General features: G+C 44.0%; 2 protein-coding genes and 1 non-coding gene across 9 annotated transcripts in view; 1 reads left to right on the top strand and 2 right to left on the bottom strand.

Annotated features, from left to right (window-relative positions):
- The first annotated feature begins 278 nt into the window (after positions 1–278).
- TPPP3 (tubulin polymerization promoting protein family member 3) lies at positions 279–3,997 on the top strand. Its single transcript, XM_032854206.1, has 4 exons — positions 279–477; positions 2,897–3,090; positions 3,206–3,359; positions 3,461–3,997. The coding sequence occupies exons 2-4, from the start codon at positions 2,903–2,905 to the stop codon at positions 3,647–3,649; spliced, it is 531 nt and encodes a 176-aa protein (XP_032710097.1). The 5' UTR covers positions 279–477; positions 2,897–2,902; the 3' UTR covers positions 3,650–3,997.
- Positions 3,998–6,544: 2,547 nt separating this feature from the next.
- The window catches only part of LRRC36 (leucine rich repeat containing 36), a 53,770-nt gene continuing 35,064 nt past the window's right edge, over positions 6,545–25,250 (bottom strand). For 3 of the 7 annotated variants that reach the window (XM_032854226.1, XM_032854225.1, XM_032854229.1), the window contains 9 exons: positions 23,601–23,728; positions 21,803–21,848; positions 17,268–17,708; positions 16,392–16,681; positions 14,078–14,243; positions 12,973–13,118; positions 11,855–11,978; positions 11,039–11,153; positions 8,442–8,781 (listed from right to left, as the gene is read on the bottom strand). In XM_032854226.1, coding sequence (XP_032710117.1) covers positions 8,556–8,781; positions 11,039–11,153; positions 11,855–11,978; positions 12,973–13,118; positions 14,078–14,243; positions 16,392–16,681; positions 17,268–17,708; positions 21,803–21,848; positions 23,601–23,728 — 1,682 coding nt within the window. In that variant the 3' untranslated portion in view covers positions 8,442–8,555. Of the gene's footprint in view, positions 6,733–8,163; positions 8,364–8,441; positions 8,782–11,038; positions 11,154–11,854; positions 11,979–12,972; positions 13,119–14,077; positions 14,244–16,391; positions 16,682–17,267; positions 17,709–21,802; positions 21,849–23,600; positions 23,729–25,250 lie in introns of those variants that run through there. The other 4 variants (XR_004382263.1, XM_032854227.1, XM_032854228.1 and 1 more) reach the window with 4 other exon arrangements.
- LOC116866005 lies at positions 22,504–22,610 on the bottom strand. The gene has a single exon (XR_004382300.1). It is a non-coding gene; the product is annotated as a U6 spliceosomal RNA (small nuclear RNA).

Below are 25,250 nucleotides of genomic sequence, written 5' to 3' on the forward strand. Positions count from 1 at the left end.
GGCTCTGAGAAGCTTCATCTCCCCCATGGAGGAGGGGGCCTGCTTTGAACTTTGGGCGAAGCCCCGGATGAGGCTGTTTTCACATTACGGGGTCATCCGAGGATGTCCAGAGCTGCAGGGAGCGGGTCTCTCCCAGCGTGAAAGCCATGGAGCTGCCCTGGAGCTACTGGATGAGGCTTAAGCAGTAGCTCCGCCCCCCCCGCCCCGTGGAGCGCGGAGGGGGCGGGGTCTGGTGGGTGGGGCCAGCGTGACCTTGGTCATTCTCCCACCGAGACAGCCCTCGGGGTGGGACTCGCTGTCTCTATGGAGACCGAGAAACAGGGGATAATACGGCGGAACCGCCCGGGCTGCAGTCCCGCCCTGGAGCCGGCAGGGAGCAGAGCTTTGGAGCCGCCTGGTCTCGCGTCTGTCCGTCCGTTCTTGCGTCTTTCTGTCTACTGAACACGCACTGCAGGAACAGCCACCAGGTGGAAGCAGGTAAGAGACCCGGGCGCCGACCACCCTAATCCGTATCCTGCATGATAAGGAAGGAGGTGGGTGGGAGCGCCCTGGAAGGGGTTCCAATCCCAGATGGTACCGAGCCAGTTGAGCGGCCCAGCCCTGGGCCCCAAGCGTTCCTCCCCCACCTCCGCGCCTGGCTGATTGATGACTCCAGCTGTCCCAGTGGGGGCCAGCGGGTGGCCTCCGTTCTTGGGCGTGGCTGCTGCATCCTTGGCCTGCTAGACTCCTGGGACTACGGCCTGCGACCGGACTCCACCTGATTAGTACCAAGAATCCTTCCCACAGACAAGAGTGAGCACTGGATGCAGGATCCTGCCAGTCACCTGGGACAAGCATCTGTGGCCCGCAAGCTCCCCCAGACTTTACCCTTGGTCTGGGTCTCTGGATCCCTGGTGGGAGGCTGCAGTGTAGGAGGGAAGGGGAGTGCTGTGTGGCCTGGGATTGTGGGCCCACAGAGTCATAACAATGTAGGGGCTGTGGGACCAGTCCCAGAAATTGCAGCTTAGGGACGGGTGAGGGTGGTTACTGGGAGAGGGTTTTCAGTGTTAAGGCCAGCGGTAAATATAAAGGGGGTGTAGTTCCTTAGGGGCCCAGGCTGTGGTCACTGGAGGCCTTAGGATAAAAGGCAGAAGTAGATGTTTGCTGAGGACATGACAGGGTGTGGTCAGGCGCCAGCAGTAGAGATGGGGGAGTCGACATGGGGGCTCTCAGTCGACATGGGGAGTCGACATGGGGGCTCTCAGTGCAGTACCTAGGAGTCTGGAAATGCAAGTCTGTGGGTGTGGACACTTGGGGAGCTTCAGGGCGGGGTTGAGCATGAGGCCAGAAAACTGTGGGTTGTGGACAATGGTGGGTGTGAGGATGAGGTCAGAGGCTACAGGTCTATGGAGAGGGGGTGAGTTGTGAAGCTCTGGTTAGGGGCTCAGTAAGAGCTGTGGGTATGTTGGGGGGGGTCCTAATCCCAAGACTGGGGTGTGTGTGGATGGAGGCAGCTGTAGTGGAGGGCTGAAGGTATGATCAAGAGGCCTCAGTACTGGGCTGTGATACATGAAGGGAGTTTCAGTGCAGGGCTGTAGGTATGTTCAGGGGACTGCAGGGGGACTGTGAAGGTATAGTAGGGACACTTTAGTGCAGGACTGAGGGTATTATTGGTGGGTTTCTGTACTGAGCTGTTAGTGGATGTGTGGGGGTGGGTGCTTCGGTAAAGGTCTAGGCCCTCAGTCCCAGGGCTGGTTAAGGGTGCGGTCAGGGGAATAAGGCCGAGAATGTTGAGTGCCAGGGTTGAGTGCATTCAGCTATGGCAGTGTGGACTGGTGTGACGGTGCTCAGGGTGTGGCCAGGGGCTTCCATGGAAGATTGAAGGTGTAGACACTGGGTAAGTATGCTTCAGCATAGAGTGTAGGTGTGAGGGTTATAGGACCAAGGCCATAGTTCCAGTCACCAACATGCCTCTGGGGGCTCATAACTCTACAACCCGTACCCATGCTAGTCCCCAAATCACCTGCTCGTCCTAAGCTCTACACACTGGGAGGTTACAGCACCAGTGGATGGCAAGGGGCCAGGTGGCCATGGTTGTGCTCCAGGCGCTGGGAGTGCTGGTGTGCCGCACCCGTGGGCCCCAGTTCCCTAGCCCAGCCCAGCCCAGCAGCACTGGGAACTTCTCTCTGAACCACTCTGACACCATCCTGCCCTTAGCAACATTCTCCCAGTAGCACTACCCTCCCTTAGCAACTGTCTCCAGGCTTCACAAACTGTGGTCAGGCCAGCCCCAAACTCCTGCTCCCCTCATGTTTTTGTTTAACAGCAAATAGTAACAAGGTCCTGGCTGGGCCAGCTGCACCCCTGCCTAAGGCACATAACCCCTGCTTATGCTTTGGCTCCCTTCTCAGCCTGGGCTGTGTCTTGCTGGGTCCTGATGACCCTGACAGAGACCCTGTCCTAAATACCTGCCCAACTAGCAGCCAGGCACGGAACTCCCAGGGAGGGGGGCCAGCCCTGCCAGCCTCACTTCCACCCGAGCAGGCCTCGTGCCAGGGCCAGACAAAGCCATGGACCCAGCTGCTGCCCTCACAGTCTTTCTGGACAGTGCCACTCTGTTCCCAGCCTAGTGTTGGCATCATGATTTCATCTTTTGAACTCTACTCTAAGCCAGGGCTGGCATTAAGTGACAGTACCTTTCCTTTTGGGGCTCTGAGGCCCAGGGACATACTGAGTGCTAGCCCCTTTCCCCAGGCAGCTCCATCTACGATTCTGAGGGTTTATGGCATAAGTGCCCATAACTCAGACCTTGGTAGATTTTGAGGTAGAGGCAGTGATGTTCTGTGCCCTGGGGAGAGGAGGGGTAGCTTGGCTGAGAGGTGACTGAGGTGGGTCATGTCTCCCCCCACCACCACAGGGTGGCATGGCAACGAGCACCGATGTGGCTGGGTTGGAGGAAAGCTTCCGCAAATTTGCCATCCATGGTGACCCCAAGGCCAGTGGGCAAGAGATGAATGGCAAGAACTGGGCCAAGCTGTGTAAGGACTGCAAGGTGGCTGACGGAAAGGCGGTGACAGGGACGGATGTCGACATCGTCTTCTCCAAAGTCAAGTGAGCCCCAGGCAGTCCTTGCTTCTGATGTTCCCAGAAGGTGGGGTACTGGGGGGCTGGAACCAGGGAAGACATGGAGAAGGGGGAAAACTAATGGTGCCCACATACCTGGCAGGGGAAAGTCTGCTCGGGTTATCAACTATGAGGAGTTCAAGAAGGCCCTAGAAGAGCTGGCAGTGAAGCGATTCAAAGGGAAGAGTAAGGAGGAAGCCTTTGATGCTATCTGCCAGCTGGTGGCAGGCAAGGAGCCAGCCAATGTGGGAGTCACCGTAAGTACCTTGGCTGACGGGGATATGGGGAATCATGGCTGGTTGTGGAGGGCTGGGCTCCCTAACCAGGCATCCCTGGGGGAACAACTCTATCCAAACAGAAAGCAAAGACAGGAGGTGCTGTGGAACGGCTGACCGATACCAGCAAGTACACAGGCTCCCATAAGGAGCGCTTCGATGAGAGCGGCAAGGGCAAGGGCATTGCTGGGCGTCAGGACATCCTGGATGACAGCGGCTATGTGAGTGCCTACAAGAATGCAGGCACCTATGATGCCAAGGTCAAGAAGTGAGACCTGGGAAGACCCCCAGTGCGGCTGCCCCCAACAGATGCTCAGGCCTGGGCCTAAAGGGCATGTGGAGCAAGAGAGCCCTGTCCCCTCCCTGCTGGATCTACCACCCAGCGCTTTCTGCCCAGCCCCACCAGGACTCTGACCCAGACTGCTCTGCATCCCCTTCCCGCTTCCTCTTTCCTCCCTGACTTCAGCTATCTGGGGAGAGTCTGTGCCTATTGCCTCACTGCCCCAACCTAGCCCCAGGCATGGCTAACCCCTGCGTGCTTGCCTCATATTTAAGCTGCTGCTCTGGCCAAGTGCCTAATTTTTACCCAGACCTCAATAAAGACACCTTTTGTACCAATATGGCCTGGTCAAGTTTATAATAATAGGGTTATTGACATTCACACCTTGATGACCTCTGTTGCCACTCACTTGCATGTCACACTCTGCCCAGAAAAAGACATACATCAGGCCCCTTCCATTAGCACAGAGCCAGACTGCCTGAGGATGCTCCTTAGGAAATTCTATGGCCTCTCACCTCAGTCTTTACCCATTATCTTAAGATCACAGCTTGCTGTCCTATTAGGGTTCAGTCTTGGCCTCTCCAGGAAAGAGGAATGAGACAGCAGACTAGGCCTGGGCCAGGTGTTGGGGAGGGCCCAGTGCCAGGCCTCAGGTGTATGTCTTCTGACAGGTCCCTACCTCAATGGGGCCACCAAGGTTAGTCATTTTGGGGTCTAACTCAGAAGGTCAGAGAATGCAAGACCAGTAGGAATGTTAGAGAGTAGATAGTCCAACTCCCTAATTTTAGAGCTGAGGTCCAGAGAGTGAGGGGGCTTCTGCAGAACAGAGCCCAGAACCATGTGTCTTGCCCCAGGCCAGGCTTTTTCTAACAGCAAGCCCTAACACTGATTTCCAAAAATGGTGCTGGATGGCCAGTGATAGAGCCTGGCACCCAACACCAGCCTTTGGCAGGTGAGCAGGATGTCCAACAGTGAAGGGGCTGCTTACTGATTCCCTCGCATTTGTTCAACATCCCAGGTTGGGAGAGGAGAGGGGAAATCTCTGGTGCCTGAGATCAACCTTTTTTCTTCTCTGAGGCTCTGGGTATTAGGCCATAGCTATTTCCAAGCCCAGGGCTTTGGCGCCAACTCTCCTTCCTTCCCTCTGACAAGCAGACTAGATGGAACTTAGGGCCTGCCCAGGAGAGGTCAACTCCCAAGGATGCTAGAAAAGGCTTAACAGATACACACCCACAAATGCCTTTTTTTTTTTTTTTCCTTCTGACGTGGATAAGGCAGCAAAGCTTATAGCTCTTTATTCCCTCATCCCATAGACTGTTCTGGGATGTTCCTTCCCCAGGTAAGCCTAGAGTCCCTGAGTCCAACTCTATTTGGAGTGGGGTTGGAGAAGAATAGTATGGGCAGGGACACTAGGGAGATGAGATGGGAATTACAGTGGGGAGGTCAGCACCTGGCCACAGCAGAGCCTTGCCTAACAGCTGGCAGCTATGGGCTCCTCCTGACTCAGCTGACCACATCACTGCCCAGGGAGGAGTTTCAGAGAGCTTTATCTCTCCCACCATCAGACAGTAAAAGGAATGATTTCTTCAGCCTTATGGAATCTGTTGAATTGCAAACTTAAGTGAGCAAAATAAGACTGAAACCCAAATCCTCTGGCTTGCATTTACTAAAATAATTCCCATAGTGAAAAGAATTTAACTGTATTGCAAATTGGTCCAGGCTATTAAGCAGGTGAGTACCATCCAATGTATAGGGGAGCAGCAGCTCAGCTCCTCCTATGACTAGCAACATGGCTTGGAGGAGTCCAGAGAGAGAAAAGGCTGAGCCACAAAACTCTACTTTATAGGAGTAAAGTACCCCTTCTTGAAAAGTAGTTACAGAACCTGAGAGAAATAAAGGCCCTCCTGGAGCCAGTCAACTCCTTAAGGACTGATGGATCTAGCAGAATCTCGTATGTGGCATCGACCACCCAAATAATGCCACTTCAGCCCTTCAGTTATCACTGTTCCATCCTCCACAGTCTCCTCATGGTGGAAAGCTTTGGGTACCCTGGCTAGCAAAGCCAGGTAGGCAAGGAAGAGAGGTTAGGTTCTGTGAGACAGAGCCATTAAAACTCTATGTATGGCTGGCAAGAAGGCTACACTTGTCAGATTGGCCCTGCTCCTCCTTTTGGACGTAGAACTTCCCTGAGAATGCAGTTTCCATCCCAGCCCTGTTTCCTTTTTCCACCCAACAGTGCCAGGCCTATGGTGAGAAATCCCTCTCCACTGACTTTCTACTTGCTTCAGGAACCTTCCCCACTCCATGTTGAGCCCACTTAGCCCCACAGGGCAACAACTCTTTGGCCCTCTCTTTGACACCCCCATCCCTGTCCCTGCCCTCTGGACCAAGGGAAATTAGGAAACACAGTTGACTCCCCCAGACATGGCCAGCAACCCTAGAGAGGTGCCTGGCCTGGGGCAGGACCAGTCACTTTCAGTGCCAATAGAAAATAGGGTGAAAGGTGATTGACTCAGTCTGCTCCTCCTTAGAGGTACCCTAAATGTGTTTTGGGTCTAGCATTATTAGATGTCCATAGGGCAAGGAAGGGAGAGCTGGGGTTGAGAAGTTCATTATTTTTCCCTCAATGGTCTACCCAGTAAGTTGGCCTGTGTACTGAGCCAGGACACTGAAATACGACTACTCAGGGCTATAAGGCTATTGGCTGAGGCTACCCTACCTGGGGAAGGTTTATACTCTTTGGGGTCCTCTTAATGGGGCCAAGGCAGGCCTAGGAAAGTTAGGAGGGGAGCTGTTCTCACTACTTCCACAGAGCACAAGCTCACTGGAGTTCCTGCAGGGCCATGCTCCTCAAAGAAACTTATGGCTCCTTTGTACATGCTTCTTTTGAGAACCCACGTAAAATTCAGAGGTCTGTGGATTTTATTTATAACTTAGAGGTGTGCGATCTTGGTTGTGATCTTCATGTCTCATTATTTTGGCTATAGCTCTCCTTCCCTGCCGAGTACCTGGGTCAGGGGAGCAAATAAGTGTATAATCTTTCCACCTGTCTCTCTCTCTCTCTCTGACACGACCCTGGAGATGGAGAGAAGCACAACATGGAGTTAGGTTGACAGTCTTTTGCCTTCTACATGCTCCCTGGCAACATTAGCTGCCTGGACTACCGTGAAGCAGAAACACACTTAAAGCCACTTTCATTATCTTTCCCATCGATTTTTAAATGCCCAACCAATCAGGATTTGGAAAAATAATGCCTTGGGGCTGAAATACAGGGTACTCGTGTAAAGTGAGCCCAAAGCTAACATTTGGAAGCTTCATCTCTGGTCTGGACCACACCAGTCTTCGCTCACATCTCTGCCTCATCTTTGGTTTCCCTTACTCCACATGGCCCTCAACACATTCCTCTTACATAGAAAGCTTCTCAAACACAAATGTCACTCCTTTGTCTTCCCATCTAAAATCTTCAAGGACCAGTGCGACCTAGTTCCTACTCATCTCTTCTCAGCACCTCAGTTCCCTGAATGGACCATGTTCCTTCCCATTGCCTCTGTCCTTGGCCCTATGCTTTGCTTGGTGACTTCTTATTCATTCTTCAGGTCTCAGTTAAAAGATCCTTTCTTGGGGCGCCTGGGTGGCTTAGTGGGTTAAAGCCTCTGCCTTTGGCTCAGGACATGATCCCAGGGTCCTGGGATTGAGCTCCCATTAGGCTCTCCACCCGGCAGAGAGCCTGCTTCCTCCTCTCTCTCTGCCTGCCTCTCTGCCTACTTGTGATCTTTCTCTGTCAAATAAATAAATAAAATCTTTAAAAAAAAAAGATCCTTTCTTTAGGGGCGCCTGGCTGGCTCAGTGGGAGGAGCATGTGACTATTGATCTTGGGGTCAAAAGTTTGAGCCCCACATTGGGCATAGAGATTCCTTAACATAACTACAATAAAATTAAAAAAAAAAAAAAAGAAAAAGAAAGATCATTTCTTTAGCAGACATTTCCTGACACCATATCTCCCAGGCTAGGACAGGTCCTATATATATATATATACATGTACATACATACATATATACATATATGTATATATGTGTATATATATATTTTTTTTCTCCCAGGAGAATATATATATTCTCCCAGGATCATGACCCACATCATGACCCACATCTTTCCTGCCCTGCAATCCCTCTAAGGGCTTCAGACTCTTCTTGCATTCTTGGCCGGGGAGACTCCGCATGCCCCCTCTATCTGTTACCACTATAATTCTGCAAACTTCCCCCCATATGACAGGTCCTCACTGATGCCTTCTCCAACTCCCCAGAGTGGGAATTCCTTCCTCTGCCTCTCTCTCTCCCTCTCTGTTTCTCTCTCCAGGGCATCTTTGGGCTTGTATTTAGACCTGTTTGATACCAATACCAAATACCATCACATGAGTTTTGCTTTTCTCAACTAAACTGTTGGTTGCTCCTGAGCTGACCCCAGACAGTGTCACCTTTTCACTATCATAGGAGGAAACTCAAAACATGTTTGATGGACCAATCAATATAGAATCTCTGAAATTTGTTCTAACACAAAACATACCTGGCCGTTGATGTTCTTTTTTAACCTTCGACTACATAGTTTCAAGTGACACTCAAAAAAATGTCTGATGTTTTTTTCCTTTCAACATTTTCAGCCAAATGTTTCTATGTGATATCATGCGTAGGATTAAGTGCCAACTATTTCTGTGGGCAGGGAGAAAGAATGACCCAATGGGAGGAGATTAAAAAAAAAAAAAGGAAATAAAAAGGACCAATACAATGTAATCAGAATAAGATTTTTTCTTAATCTTGTGGGTAAATACCACCATACTAGTGGCAATGACACCGAGAGCCCCTCTGGGGCTGAGAGGGAAGCTGCAGAGAAGGTGCTCAGCACTAGCTCCATAAACTAGGCTCTGGAACAGAGTCTGAGACACTCTGTATTAGATACTGACCCGTGTCATGTGCCACTGGTGAGGAGGAAGACAGCGTGCTTTTCCCAAAGGGTGACGATCTCCCCAAATGATGACTCTTCTCAGGAGGCAGGAGTGCTTTCCCAGAATAACCTTTTTGCTCTTTATTCAGCTGCTGCAGCAGATACTCATTAGTTACCACCAGGGATCTGAGGCACAGGCGAAAAAGACAGTCATGAAATCATAAAAGCAAAGCAGATGCTATTCAGACCTGAAATGTTTACTAAAGACAAATGTAAAATGAAGTAACATCTTTAAATAGAAAGAACTGACCGATTTATGAGTGGGTTATTTTAAAAGCAGGCTGACAGTTTCTTTCTTCATTACAGTTCTGTTTGATTATGTTCCAGACTGACTGTAGCAATAACATAAGTTCACATTTTATATAGTGATTGTTCTATTCTTTCCAAAGCACTTTCATGATGAGGTAAGTAGAAGTACTAGAAGACTGGCACCTGACCAGGCGTCCAATTTCTACCCCCAAATCTTAACTTCTACTTCATCTAATTGATCCTAATTAACTAATGGTGCTAGTCATGACTGTATTCTTGGACTCTGTATTACCATGTAATATTAAAAGCTATCAGAGGCTAACAAAAAAAAAAAAAGCATGCACAATGTTGTTCATTGTAATACTATTTGTAACAGCAAAAATACTTTTCACCTAGGGGCGCCTGGGTGGCTCAGTGGGTTAAGGCCTCTGCCTTCGGCTCAGGTCATGATCTCAGGGTCCTGAGATCGAGCCCCGCATCGGGCTCTCTGCTCTGCGGGGAGCCTGCTTCCCCCTCTCTCTCTCTCTGCCTGCCACTCTGCCTGCTTGTGATCTCTGTCAAATAAATAAAAATCTTTAAAAAAAATTAAAAAAATAAAAAAAAAACACTTTTCACCTAAATGTCCATCAATAGAAAACCAATCACAGTTGGAGTCCTATGCAGTTATAAAAAGGAAGGAAAATTAACTCTATATACTGCTGTGAAGTGATTTCTAAGAAAAAACGTTAAAACAACATTACACTTTTTATATTTGTCTGAATAAGATAACATTTTGTATATTTGACTTTGGGACCATGTAAATAAATGTTTTACATAATTATAAAACAAGAGTAAATAAAAACAACTAAATTCCTTATGAATCAAAGGCAAAATGAAACAAATTGAGGCTGTATATTGAATTGATGGTTTAACAACACACACAAGAATTATTTCAAGTTACTTTAAAATATAGCAATTTGAGGGGTGCCTGGGTGGCTCAGTGGGTTAGAGCCTCTGCCTTCCGCTCAGGTCATGATCCCAGGGTCCTGGGATCGAGCTCCACATCAGGCTCTCTGCTCAGCAAGGAGCCTGCTCCCTCTCTCTCCGCCTGCTCCCTCTCTCTCCACCTGCTCCCTCTCTCTCTGCCTGCTCCCTCTCTCTCCGCCTGCCTTTCTGCCTACTTATGATCTCTGTCTGTCAAATAAATAAATAAAATCTTTTAAATATACAGCAATTTGACTATACATCACTTAAAGAGATATACCCTAATGTTTTCAAAATGCGGTCCCCAAATCAGCAACAGCCATCACCTGGAAACCTATTAGAAATGTAAATTCTCTGTACCCATCAGAACTGCTGAGTCAGAAACTCAGGCTGGGGACCCAGCAATCTACATTTCATTAAGTTTTTCAGGTGATTCTGATACCCCGTTTGAGAAGGATGGTTTTATGCTGCTCCCTCTACTTTTGTGTTTGAAATAATTATAATCAACAGTTTAAAAAAAAGCCATCTAGAATGGGTCTGGGTCTAATTCTCTGAATATGAAGCTATCCTAATTCACAAGGTATTCATGAAGTAAAGTGTGAGGATGCAAGTATGGGGATGGGGTTCTTATGTTTGAACTTCAATTAAAGTCATAGCAAAGGTGTTTTGCAAATCAAAATGTCAAGAGCTTCTGTAAATGTACTAATAGTCTTGAAGCCTCTGATTTGTCTGGTTGGCATTCTGAGGGTACCATTTTTTGAAGAGGCTGATACTGTCGGGCTCCTCTGAAGAGAACAAATACACTGGACTTCGTCACTCTCCCTAAGTGCTTGATGTCTCTCCTGAGATCATTAGGAGGCAGGCATTTCCCAGAAGAGCCAGATGGCTGATTTTAGGGGCACACAGTGACCAAGGAAAGCTAGCTGACTCAAACAAGGATCCTGTTGGATCTAGCGAGAAACGACTTATTTTTAAGGTGTTGCAACCCACCTTAAACCCTCATGTGTCCTGGAACACAGAAGGTTTACACGCAGATACACCTACATACATGAGGTTTACACACAGAATGGAGTTATTTTGAAAAGGATATAGACATTATCAAATAAGACAAGGCTGATAAAGGACAGTAAGTATCTGCCTCCAGAAACTAGCTAGATAGGCCCTTTCCTACCTCTGACTTTCGTGGAGAAGGGCCACTGTTTCCTCCAGCTTTTTCAGCTGGGCAAGCTCCTGGTTCAGGCAAGCCACCTGCATGTTCAGCTGTTGGTTTTTGCGCAGAAGATCATCTACAAAGGGTACAGTAGCCAGGTGTGAACAGGATTCCAAGCCACTATCTTTGAGCAGAGCTTATGCAGTCAAGTAGCCATCTAAAGAATCAAGGGCCCCACTGCCTCCATCTCCGCACTCCATTCACCATTCCCTCCGAGACAGCAGATATGGGGCTTAGGAACAGAGATATCAGAATTAAAATTCAATCATTTAATACTGTACATTAGTTTATTTTTCAGAATTTCACTAGGGTTAATAACCCTGCCCCACCATGGTTATGAGGATTCAATCCTCATTTAGCAGAGTCAACACATGTTAGGCCTCTCTATATTCTCCATTTTAGTTTGTGAATGTAGGTCCTTCAGTGCTTACGGAATCTGTGAAAACATCTGGAACTGTGTTAGGCACATAGTAATAACTCAATGAGTATGCACAGAAACTGAATTTGTAGTTGAGGCCCTCATACCTAGTTCCCCCAAAATGTTACCGTTGCCTGCAATAATGAAGCACGGGAACTCTGGTCCTAAGGAAGTCAGTCTCATAGAACAGTACTTCTTAAACTTTAATACGCTTACAAATCACCTGGGGATTTTGTTAAAAACAGATTCTAATTCAGTAGGTCCAAGGTGAAGCCTCGGTTGATGAAGCTTATTAAATAGGTCATCTATAAACAAACAGTTGTCTTGGGACACACCACATGTTGCTTTCCTGAACTCACCAAAAGTGTGTGACTGGTGCCCACTCACAGTCAAGGTAGCAGCACCTTCCTCCAACTGCTTGATTTTTTCTGACAAAACAAGGTTTTCTTCTAGTACTCTGACCAGTTTTTGCTTCAAACTTTCCTTTAGATGAGAAAACACAATACAAATACATTAAGAATCTGAAAATCTGTGGAGGGCTTTTAGAAAACTGAAAAACATTTTCCTCTTTTAGTGATAAACTAAATGGAGCTCAGCATCTCTCTGACTTTCTCATTAGAATTTTAATTTTGGTAAAAATAGCTCAAGTGCAGCAAACAAACAGCACAAGAAGATGCAGTCTCTCCTGTGAATTATTCACTACTCTTACAGGACAAGTGCTTCTCTGACAGTGGCCAGCAATTCTGAGTCACCTCTCTAAAGTTCTAGAAACTTAAGTTGGTGTGTGAAAATCCTCTTATGCTAAGAAAGGAGGGGAAAAGCCTACAGATGTGGGTCCCTTCTTCCTTTCCCAAAGTCAGCAGCCTGATCCTCTAGGAATGGCTCCTGTTTCAGGGCTCTCTGTTCCATCAGAAGGGAGGAAAGACACAATCCCAGACACACTAGCCTTCCCTCGTTGGAATTAAACCATAAACTTCCAAAATGCGAACCTAAGTATTTTCATTCTTTTTTTTTTAAAGATTTTATTTATTTATTTGACAGACAGAGATCACAAGTAGGCAGAGAGGCAGGCAGAGAGAGAGAGGAGGAAGCAGGCTCCCCACGGAGCAGAGAGCCAGATGTGGGGCTCGATCCCAGGACCCTGGGATCATGACCTGAGCCGAAGGCAGAGGCTTAACCCACTGAGCCACCCAGGCGCCCCAAGTATTTTCATTCTAAAGTCATTTTTTTCTTTCTCCAAGTCTTTAGAATTTTTGGAATAGGGCTAAGATTAGGGAGTCATCCTTGCAGAACCTCCAAGTTCCTGCTGGCAAGTTTTGTGTTCCTGATTTGCCTTGACTGACTTCTCTGGATTTTGGTTCTCGAATACCTAGGTTTATGGTGATGATGATGTTTATGGCACAAAGCTGTTCTAGTTTTGCTGCTCTGTCCTTTTCTGGTAAAGAAAGAGCAGGAAAGGATGATGAGAGAGACATACCATGTCATTAGGGACCACATGCCCAGCTTCCTTCAGTTCCATCTCTCTCCTGCAGAAGGTTTTTGATGTATCTTCAGGATGTGAGTGACACCACTGCTGGGAAGGAGCAGGGACTACCAAAGTCAGAAGTAAATCTCGGGCAGGACCTGCCAAAAATTCAGGTTGGGCACATGGGCCAATCTTAAAAGCTAAAGCACAGAATTCCTAGTCAACAACTACCAGCTCGGTAGGACAAATATAATCTACTATTTCCTTTTTACAAGAATTTGCTAAGTATAAGAGGTGTTTCATAATGGATAAGAAATTCCATCCCATGCCTTCTATGGAGAAACAACAGTAGACCTTCATGAATACACCCTCAATAGCCCTGTGCTATTACTCTCTAGTCACTGATGAGTGGCTCCTGAGGATAATTTCCTAAAAAATGAGAGCAAAGAGTCAATGTGGGAAGGAAAGTAACTATACTAAGATTTTTTTCTCTTATGTGTCCCTTTAGAAATTAAAAAAAAAAATTAAGCCCAAGCAACTTTAAAGTTTCTAGTTCCTAAACGTTTACCACCACCAAAATCTCCTTGAACTCTTTCCATTTAACAACAAATAAACACGTGGGGGCAACATTTGCAGTACTATTTTTCCTCCAACTTCCTAAAAAAGAAGCCCTGAGAAGAGTCCAAGTCATTTATTCATTCATGTTTTTCAAATCATAACATTTTAACAGGCATTTTAGAATTCTGATGATCAAGCCCAATTTTTATTGTATTTATTATTGGCACTGTCCCAAGGATCATAAAATCCTTTCATAATCATTAACACCACAATGCTCTGTTTTACATATGTCATCACTCTACATATTACCCAAAGACTAGCAAAAAAAAGTCATAAAAAGTATAAAACAATTGGTACATGAGGGAAGAATATTGATAAACAGGGAAGACGACTATGAGAAAAATGCAGATTTGTCAATTACTGTGCCACTGACAAATTTTGGTGATCATGCAAACAATTTTTTCCTTGGGAGTTAAGGGGGCTGAGTGGCTTTTATAGGAACACAGAGCAGAAGCAAGGTTCTGACCCTTCTTCAGGAGCTGAGAATGCATTCACTTACTGAGAAACTTCTTGTTAAGAAGGAGAGAGCCAGAGCCATTCCAGTGCTTATCCACAAGCTCCAAGAGCTGTCTGAGGACAGTGGCTACATGGGAGGTTCTGGCAGAGATCGGCGGACTGTGGTTTCCTGGCAAACCATGCAAACTGCCCAGGTCACTAGAGAGAGGCTCAAGAAAGAAAAAAGAAAACACCACCAACCATTTGTCATTCTTATACAATATGGGAAGTAAGATTCTGGACATTTAAAGTGTTAACATTAAAAAAAAAAAGGTGGTTTCATCTCTCAGTTTGGATTTGAAAAGAATGTTATTTATGTCCAAGCAAATATAGTAGTATATTCAAGGATAATTTCAGAGATAACAGTACACTCTATCAAAATCAGTAGAGATTTTTAGAAGAAAACATTAAGTTTTGACACCTAGAACTATGGCTCAGTATATTAAGTTATGTAGTATAAAAAGGTTAAACATTTTAAAAACATTTTACAGGGGCGCCTGGGTGGCTCAGTGGGTTAAGCCTCTGCCTTCAGCTCAGGTCATGATCTCGGGGTCCTGGGATTGAGCCCCGCATCGGGCTCTCTACTCGGCAGGGAGCCTGCTTCCCTCTCTCTACTTGCCTTCTGTTTTGCCTACTTGTGATCTCTCTCTGTCAAATAAATAAATAAAATCTTAAAAAAAAACATTTTACGGATCACAAAATGGGGAGCATTTAAAAAAATTTTTAGTTTATTTAAGTAATCTCTATATCCAATATGATGCTCGAACTCATGACCCTAAGATCAGTAGTCACATGCTCTGCTGACTGAGCCAAAGAGACCTCCCAAAAATGCGGGTTATTGTATTTTAAGACATTTATTTATTTTAGAAAGAGAGAGCAGGAGGGGAAGGGCAGAGGGAGAGAGAATCTCAAGCATACTCCATGCTCAGCATGCATGCCGATGTAGGGCTCAATCCCATGACACCGAGATCATGACCTGAGATGAAATCAAGAGTCAGATGCTTAACCAACATTGCCACCTAGGCACCCTGGGGAGTATTTTAAAAATTGTAACTCATAAGTTTATATTTAGTATGTTAACATATAGTAAACATAAGTGTTCTGTAACATTTGAAAGATTTTATCGATTTATTTGAGAGAGAGAGAGAAAGAGAGACAACATGGCCACAGGGGAAAGGAAGAGGAAGAGGAGAAAGCAAACTCCCCACTGAGCAGGGAGCTAGACACAGGGATTCCAGGACCCTTGGATCACAACCTGAGCCAAAGGCAGATGCTTAACTGAGTCACCCAGATGCCCCTGTAATATTTATTTTTTAAAGATTTTATTTATTTATTTGACAGAGATTACAAGTAGGCAGAGAGGCAGGCGGCGGGGGGGTGGGGTGGGCAGAAGCAGGCTTCCTGCTGAGCAGAGAGCCCGATGTGGGACTCGATCCCAGGACCCTGGGATCATGACCTGAGCCGAAGGCAGCGGCTTAACCGACTGAGCCACCCAGGTGCCCTATCCCTGTAATATTTTAAATGTTATATGTTAAATGTTAGTGTTGGACCTACTACTAAAGACACTTTTTATTTAGTAAGAATCTTATATAGAAGTATGTATAGGTAGATCTGCCCAGTAAAATTCACAATTAATTTTGTATTTATTTAGATATGATATATATATATATATATACACACATATATATATATATATGTTTATTCATTTATGACTAAATGAATAAAAAGCAACTGTGAATAATTTTAAAATTTAAGATTTGGGGGCGCCTGGGTGGCTCAGTGGGTTAAAGCCTCTGCCTTCGGCTCAGGTCATGATCTCGGGGCCCTGGAATCGAGGCCCGCATCAGGCTCTCTGCTCGGCAGGGAGCCTGCTTCCTCCTCTTTCTGCTTGCCTTTCTGCCTACTTGTGATCTCTGTCAAATAAATAAATAAAATCTTTTTAAAAAAAGTTTAAAAAATTTAAGATTTTAAGATTATAAACATTAGTGCTACAGCTCAGAGCCCCTGGCAACTTCTGCATTCCCTGCTGTGGTAAACTCTGTCTGCTACTTCTTATTATCAGAGTATGTCCCCACAAAATTTATACTCTGGAAGTAGATTAGGGAATGTTCTCACTGTAACAGAAATGAGAAAATGCAGCAGAAGGGGAATGCCTTTCCTAAGGACAATAGAGCACAGGCTTTGGCCTGGTAGTATTAACCACTGGCCTCTGAAAATCCCTTTGAATTTGTAGTACCCTTGGTCAGAATCACTACCACCCTCAACGGGTCTTGGATGTGATGTGTTTGATGAACAAGCACAAACAAACCAATACTTGCCTCGCTTCCCGTAGCATCTCTGAAACCAGTCTTTGGATTCAGGGTGGCAAGGATATTGTCCTTCCGTTTGAATCCTCTCCTCGATGGGCTTAATGACCTCTTGGTCAGATTCTCTCTGTGTTCGGAGGTCCCAGTAGGCAACAGTAGTGTCCGTAGAGAGTCTCCCAGGGCGGAGTTGTTTGGGAAAGAACCATGTGCTGGTGTTATATCACTGAGACTGCTAGATAATTGTTGCTCTACATTAACAAGCAGAGCAGGGTCACTGTTGAAATGTGTTGTGGCATACAGATCTGTGAAGGAAAGAGGCTGGGAGATGACCCTGCCTTTCAGCTCCTTCATGTCTCACTTTCAACCTTACCCCACCAGGAGTCCAATGGTCATAATAACCTCTCCCTACTATACTATACACCTTCAACTCTATGGATCCTTTTTCTCCCCCCACCTCCATCTGAAAAAACCCTACTCTGGATAAATCCTACTGTCCACATACTCCAAGCCTACATGAGAGCAGTAAAGCAGGGGGTGGAGAATAACATGCATCTCTTCTGTCTTCACTACTGTGAAGTAGTATGTGAAGTGTATTGCTTCGACTGGCCAGAGAAGGCTAGACGTTACTAGAAATATGTCCTGGCATGATATTTAGCTATAAGAGTACATAGTTATGAAGCTTACATTTCTGCATATTTTCTTTAATAATATATCTATATGTTAAACTCATATCCTGCAGATTTCTGGAAGTTTCATTGGCTACTGATACTCCAAAATTAAATTTTAAAAATGCTAATGCAATTTAAGAAATGTTAACTCCAAGATCTTCAGTTATACCTCTATCTCATGACTAGGAAAAAGGCCTATAAACTCACAGGAAGCTATTACCTGAACTAAGCTTCAAAAGCCTTCCAGTGCTAGAGTCAGGGTTTGACAAAGAAGTCAGTAAGTCTCCACAGGAATGGGATGTGGTGGCCTTCATGTCATTTGAAGGCTTTATGCTATATTCACGGTAGTTCTTGCTTCTCTGAGGCCTTTTTCCAAGACTTCCATGCAGGGACAGATTGTGAGAATAATGACAATCATAATTTTCTAGACCAGCATCTGAAGGTAACTGATAGGGATGGATCTGGCTAGAATCACCCACATCCAGACGTTTACCCAATGAGACATCATGGGTAAGCTGGTGATTATCAGGTTTTAGTATCAAATCCTTTTCTGGAGAAGAACCTGAAGACTTATTGTCCAAAAAAGATAGTCGGTACCCTTCTCTAGCCATCTTCTCTGGGGATCGGACCGTAGACTGACGAGGAGAGTAGCGTCTAAATTCTAACCACCACCAAGGAGAAAAGAAAAGACAAAATAAAATGAGAATTCTTCTTGGCTCAGCTAGGGTACCTCTGTTCACTAGGGTACCTATGTTCACTAGACATACCTCGGTCTACCAGAAAAAGTTCTTAGGAAGCGATGGTTTATAATTTTGATAAATAGTAGCATAAAATGATAAAAGGATTTTTACATGGAATAACAACAAAATGTGTTGGATGCTGTGTGAACAGTAAAGAATCTTTAGCATTCTGGAGATAAATTTCATGTCAACCTAATCCCCTAGGAATTTCCTCCTAAAACTATAGTATCAGAGTTTCCTAGATGCTATTTTCATGCAAAAATTTTGGTGTACCCCATATGACAATAGTTGTGATCTTATGTCTTCACTCTATACACAATAATTGGTAGGTCTATGATTTCACAGACTCCTCACAATAAAGCTAAGCCCAACCCCACCCTGAAACTCCAGCCAGAGGTCCTATATTCATACACTGGGAACCAGTATCCTAAGCCAATCAAAAGGCAGGGAATCAAAAACCTATGAAAATCCCTAACCAGCTATAAAGCATTTCTTTCAGACAGCTGTATGTCATTGTTAAAGAGTGTCAGAGTGCAGCAAGTAGAAGTCTTTGTGCTCTTTGAAGTTTTCAGAGTTTCATGTGCTTAAAGGGCTTCCTTAGGAAGCATACCTGAATTAGTCACATTAACTTAAAAAAAGTAGAACCAAGCATTTTTTATCTTTATAGCACCTATAGAATATCTATGTTTTACCCAGGGCCAGCCTACACAGTGAGGGAAAGGAACAGTATTTTTATGCAACAAGAAGAATCTAACAACAAGTGATATGATTAGATAATTCAGACTGTGCCTCTTATTGAAGACATTAAAAAAGTGGGATGATACATGTTCTTTAAAGCATCAAAGAGCTTGTTAGATGGTAAGGATTTTCTAGACCAAAATCTAGGAAACAGCAAGAACACACATAGGTAAGTCTAGCACTGAAAGTCACATTTACCCTCAGAAGTTTTAGGATAACAGGGACAGAAGTTCAACATCTATCCAAAGTGAGGAGTATGACAAACCATCCTTACCCCCCATCCCACCCCCACCTACACATTAAGATGGAACCCCAAGCAGAATGCAACCTTCAGAGTAAAAGTAAACTGGAAATAAGCCAGCCCTTGTACTGACTAATCCAGGTTTGTATCATCTGAGTGGGTCCAGGGAACCTTGAGCTTTAAGACTGGATTTAAGTGATCCCAGAATGATAGTGCTGGTAGAAGCAAATGAAAATCTGATCTGGAAAAGATACCTTTATGTAAGACTTTAAATAATTCCTTTAAATAGTTTTTCAAATACATAGCAAATAACCAAAGCAAAGAAACAAAAAGGGAAACAAGACAACATAAGTATGAATAGAAAAAAAAAGATAATAAACTTCAGGTATCGGAATTTACAGATACAGCCTATGCAACAGCTATGTTTACTATGCATCAGGAAATATAAAACAGGGGCACCTGGGTGGCTCAGTCGTTAGGTGTCTGCCTTCAGCTCAGGTCATGATCCCCAGGATTCTGGGATCGAGCCCCACATCAGGTTCCCTGCTCTGCAGGGGAGCCTGCTTCTCTCTCTCCCACTCCCCTAGCTTATGTTCCTGCTCTTATTGTCTCTCTCTCTCTCTCTCTGTCAAATAAATAAATAAAATCTTAATAAAAAAATAAAAAACAAGCAGGCAATTTTCTGTTTATAAAAACTGAGCCAGCAGATTTGAAAAAGAACAAAATAAAACTTAGAGACCTGTGGGGCACCTGGGTGGCTCAGTTGGTTAAGCATCTGCCTTCAGCTCAGGTCATGATCCTGGGGTCCTGGATCAAGTCCTGTATTAGGCTCTCTGCTAAGCAGGGAGCCTGCTTCTCCCCACCCCCCTGCTCATGCTCTCTCTCTCTGTCTCGTTATTTCTCTCTCTCCTTCAAATAAATAAATAAAATCTTTTAAAAAATCTTAGAGAACTGAGAAATAAAACTTATGAAATTAAGAACTCAGCAGACAAGATTAACAGCAGATTGGGTGCCTGGGTGGCTCAGTGGGTTAAGCCTCTGCCTTCGGCCCAGGTCATGATCTCAGGGTCCTGGGATCAAGTCCTACATTGGGCTCTCTTCTGGACAGGAAACCCTCTTCCTCCTCTCTCTCTCTCTGCCTGCCTCTCTACTTGTGATCTCTCTCTGTCAAATAAATAAAAATTTTTTTAAAAGAAAAAGATTAATAGCAGATTAGACACAGCTGAAGAAAATGTTAGTGAGGGGCACCTGGGTGGCTCAGTGGGTTAAAGCCTCTGCCTTTGGCTCAGGTCATGATCCCAGGGTTCTGGGATTGAGCCCTGCATCAGGCTCTCTGCTCAGCAGGGAGCCTGCTTCCTCCTCTCTCTCTGCCTACTTGTGATCTCTGTCTGTCAAATAAATAAATAAAATCTTTAAAAAAAAAAAAGAAAAAGAAAATGTTAGTGAGCTGAAAGATGGGTCAGAAGGAATTATCCAGGATGCGGATCAGAAACCCCCCAAAATGAAAAATATAAAAGAATAAAAGAAAAAGAGGACAAAATAAAAATCTCTACTATATATTTATTTAATCAAGAGTCCCAGAAGGACAGAGAGAAAGAATAAGACACAAACAATATTTGAAGCACTTTCCAGAATTAATAAGACACAATTCACAGATTCAAGTGTAATAAATACTGAACAAGATAAATAAAAAGAAAACCACATGTCATACCAAAATTGAAGAAAACCAAAGACAATTGGAAAATCTTAAATGGAGCCAGAGAAAAAAAGACAAATTATCCCTGCAGGACTGAAAGACCTCCAGCTGATTTTTCAAAAGCAAAAAACAAAACAATACAGTGGAATACCTTCAATATTCTGGAAGAAATAACTACCAATCTAGAAATTTATACCTGGCCAAAATACTCCTTAAGAGTGATGGTGGATGGGGCGCCTGGGTGGCTCAGTCATTAAGCGCCTGCCTTTGGCTCAAGTCATGATCGCAGAGTCCTGGGATTGAGCTCCGCATCGGGCTTCCTGCTCAGCGGGAAGCCTGCTTCTCCCTCTCCTATTCTCCCTGCTTATGATCTCTCTCACTGTCTCTCTATCAAATAAATGAGTAAAATCTTAAAAAAAAAAGGTGGAATATAGGCATTTTCACACAAACAAAAACTGAAAGTGTTCAACAGAATAAACCCACACTAAAGGAAATTCTAAAAGACATACTATAAGTTGGAGAAAATTGATCTCAGAAGGGAAATCTAGAATGAAAAAAAGAAATGAAGAACAAAGTGGTAAATACAAAGATAAATTTAGATGAACATTGACTGTATAACAATTTCATGTGACTTTAAAAATATAGTGAGGATAGGGCGCCTGGGTGGCTCAGTGGGTTAAAGCTTCTGCCTTCGGCTCAGGTCATGATCCCAGGGTCCTGGGATCGAGCCCCACATCGGGCTCTCTGCTCAGCAAGGAGCCTTCTCCCCCCGGCCCCCGCCTGCCTCTCTGCCTCCTTGTGATCTCTGTCAAATAAATAAATAAATAAAATCTTTAAAAAATATATATAGTGAGGATTAAAATCTGTAATAATAATATTTAAATCAGGAAAGACTAAAAGGAGTAAAGTATTTTAAGGTCTTTAAATTATCCAAGAGAAGAGTTAAGGTATTGATTAATTTTTTTTAATTATATAAGTTAAGGGCATATATTATAGTTTGGGGAATAATAATAAAGGTATTGAAACAGTATATAACTTATAAATAAACCAATAGAGAGAACAAATGGATGAATAAAGACATAGTAAATCCAAAAGAGGGCAAGAAAGGTAAGAAAAAAGAAACAAGGAACAGCCAGCCAGCACAAAAGTCAAAAAGGAAGTCAGAATATCCATTCTTTAACCAGAAAGGCCTCACAGGTCACTAAGCATCCAGGGGAGCCCCAACAAAAGCAGAAAGAGTTAGTTGACCATATAGGGCCCCAGGGCTGAGATATCTCCATCTTCTCATCTAGATTTCTCTGATTAGTTGGACAAAAATACTTCCTGAACAAAATATTTACCATCTTCCTGGTGATTGTCGCTTGGGATCTCCCTTCTTGCCACTTCCTGCAGCAAAAAAAAAGTTTGAATGTTTAGGAAAACAGAGTTGATGGGCATTGAGACATGAGCTTACAAGACATTTCCTTTAAAACAAATACTAAGGTGTGCCTGGATGGCTCAGTTGTTAAACGTCTGACTTTGGCTTAGGTCATGATCCCAGGGTCCTGGGATCTAGCCCTGCTTTGGGCTTCTTATTCAGTGGGGTGCCTGTTTCTCCCTCCCCCACTCCCCGTGCTAGTGTTCCCTCTCTTGCTGTGTCTCTCAAACAAATAAATAAAATCTTTAAGAAAAAATAAATACTAAGATATTTTAAAATAGTAATTGAGATAGTTTCTAAGTTACCTAAAGAGAATCTCCAAAAACAAAGGAATCAACTAAATACAAATCTGTCTTTTTTTTAAATATGTCTTTTTATAAGATGAAAGTATGGTAAACTCAAACTGAAAAAAAAAATCTTACTAACATTTTACTAGTACAGTGTTGACTATCCAAATGTGGATTAATCAGAGCCCTTGCTTCTTTTCTTTCTCCTTCTGGCTATTTTCAGCAATTTCATTGCTTGTAATTTATCACAGAAAATGCAGACAAAAGGAGAAGTAGAATATAAAGTAGTTAATTCTGCTTCCTGCATAATACTTATACACATGAGTCTTTTTTTTTTTTTTTAATGGAACGCTTCACGAATTTGCGTGTCATCCTTGTGCAGGGACCATGCTAATCTTTTCTGTATTGTTCCAATTTTAGTATATGTGCTGCCAAAGTGAGCACACACGAGTCTTATATAATGGTTGTATAACCCTCCCAACAATTATTTTCACTAAAAACTCATACTTTTTTGTTGTTGTTGTTGTTTAGATTTTTATTTATTTATTTGTCAGACATAGAGAAAGAGAGAGTACCATCAGGGGGAGCAGCCGGCAGAGGGAGCAGTAGGCTCCCCGCTAAGCAAGGAGCCTGATGAATGACTTGATCCCAGGGCTCTGGGATCATGACATGAACCAAAGGCAGATGCTTAACCCACTGAGCCACCCAGGTGCCCCTAAAAATTTATTCTTAATTCTTGCCTCATCTTGCACAATCTCTACCTCCTCACTGCCCACAATTTCTATGCCATCTTTACCCCTTAACTTTTCTTCTTTTATGTTCCAATGAAGAGGCAGCTTTGGGAAAGCCACGCTTGAGATGCTGAGATTGAGTAATTAAAAAATCAGAGGTAAGGGCGCCTGGGTGGCTCAGTAAGCTGAGCCTCTGGCTCTTGGCTTCAGCTTAGGTCATGAACGCAGGGTCCTGTGTGGGCCTCCGAGCTCAGTGGGGAGTCTGCTTCTTCTCTCTCTCTCCCCCAGCTCATGCTCTCTTTCTCTCTCTCTCAAATAAATAAATAAATCATAAAAAAAAAGTCAGAGGTGGAAAATGTAAGGAGTGAGGTAACAGGAGATGGAGACACTGGGTAGAGAGGAGAAATTTTAAAACCAGCCAAAACTCGAATTGTTGTACTCCTGTTTGAGAGCCAAAATACCTGGCATAAAAAGTACTAAAACTTGTATGTATAAATATACCACTTTCAATAGTGGGATAGTAGGGAAGAGGGAAAAGGTAGGTTGAAATTAATGGAGAAGGTCCTCTGCATCCTGTTTGCCCTTCTTTCTTTGATAAATCAAACATGTCCACCTAGACCTTCATAGATAATTGAAAGTCCAATGAACTGTTAGTATTAATCATTGACTAGTCAATAGATCAACAGGAAAATGAATACATTACCTGTGTTCCCAGCGGGAAAGTGTCTAATTTCTGATCTGGTATACCACTGCCCGGAGTTGCAGAAGTACTCATTAGGGAATCCTTTATTTCCCGATTGGGGAAGGGAATAAAAAGTCCTTTGTTTGAGTCTGTGTTAAAAGAAAAGGAATACAGTTAAGCACTGACCAGACTTCAAAGACAACATGTCTTATGGAAAGATACTAGAAAGGAAGTCACAAGATTGAGAGCTAATTCTGGTGCCACCAGTTAGAAACCATGTGAATTTGGGCGAACAGCTTAACCTCTCTAATTTTCTCCATTGTAAAAGAGTGATGATCAAATCTAAACTACCTATCTCTTAGGGTTGAGGTAAGGTTGAAACAAGGTAATCGGGGGTTCCTGGCTGGCTCAGTCAGTGGAGTATGCAACTCTTGATCTCCTGATTGTGAGTTCAAGCCCCACACTGGGTACAGAGATTATTTAAAAATAAAATCTTAAAAACAAACAGAACTATCTCCTAGTCCTGGCCACCTTAGAAACTGTTATCAAAAAGAGCCAGTTAAGATTTTTATTAGATTGGAACGCTTATAGAGAAGTTTTTGCACATTCTTTTTTTTTTTTTTAAGATTTATTTATTTGAGAGAGAAAGTGTGCACATGAGAGCAGGGGGAGGGACAGAGGGAGAGGGAGAGGGAATCTCAAGCTGACTCTGTGCTGAGCATGAAGCCCAACATGGGGCTCCACCCCCATGTTTTGAGCCAAATCCAAGAGTCAGTCTCTCAGCGGAGTCACCCATGCTCCCCTGCACATCCTTGATCAGTACTTACTAATTGTACAATTCTGGGATCTGGAGTCTTCTGGGGGAATTTGGATGAAAATAAGTTTCTTGTTTAGGGAGGTTTGTTTCCCTAGCAGGATTGTGTAAGAATTAAGATAGTTTTAAAAACTTGGGCCTTAGTCAAACAATGTGCTCTTCTGCTAGTTCTCATCTGTAGGCTCTGGCAACAGAAAGCTGTTGTAAGCCAGGGCAACTGAGAATACACAGTGAATAAAGCCAGCTTTTGAAAATCCAGCCCTTCAGTCCATTTGGGGCTCTAAAATGCTTCCTACTTGTGAGTTGCCTCCTGGGACTGAAATTTCCTATTACTCCAATATAAAAATGCTCTTAGATGATTCTATTTGACAGAACTACTTTTAAGCTCTCAAAGTTTATATTCTCTGGCTCCTATTGCACTAGTAACATAGAAAAAACAAAGCAAACAAAGTAAAGCAGAAATTACTGGTCTTAACCTGATTCTTTGTTAAAAAAAAAATGAGGATGGTAAGAACACTGCAATTTTGGGTTCAGGCCTCCTTTTGCCTTCATCCTACAGAACAATACTTATACTTCCCAGGTGTCCAAGACCCTGCTCCATCCTGTTTTTTTTCTACTGTGTTTATATTCTTCTCCAGATTCACAGGTTCTTTTTCTTTCAAATTCCCCAATATCCAAATTTTTTTGCTAAATGCTCCCATATCTTCTCTTTATCACCTAAATTTGGATGACCCAAAATCTTTTTTTCTTTAAAGATTTTATTTATTTATTTGAGAGAAAGAGTGACAGAGATAGCAACAGAGAGCAAAAGCCAGGAGGAGAGGGAGAAGAAGGCTTCCTGCCGAACATGGATCCCA

The sequence above is a fragment of the Lontra canadensis genome, unplaced genomic scaffold (genome assembly GCF_010015895.1).
Source record: "Lontra canadensis isolate GAN:19392208 unplaced genomic scaffold, GSC_riverotter_1.0 scaffold8, whole genome shotgun sequence".
Lineage (NCBI taxonomy): Eukaryota > Metazoa > Chordata > Mammalia > Carnivora > Mustelidae > Lontra > Lontra canadensis.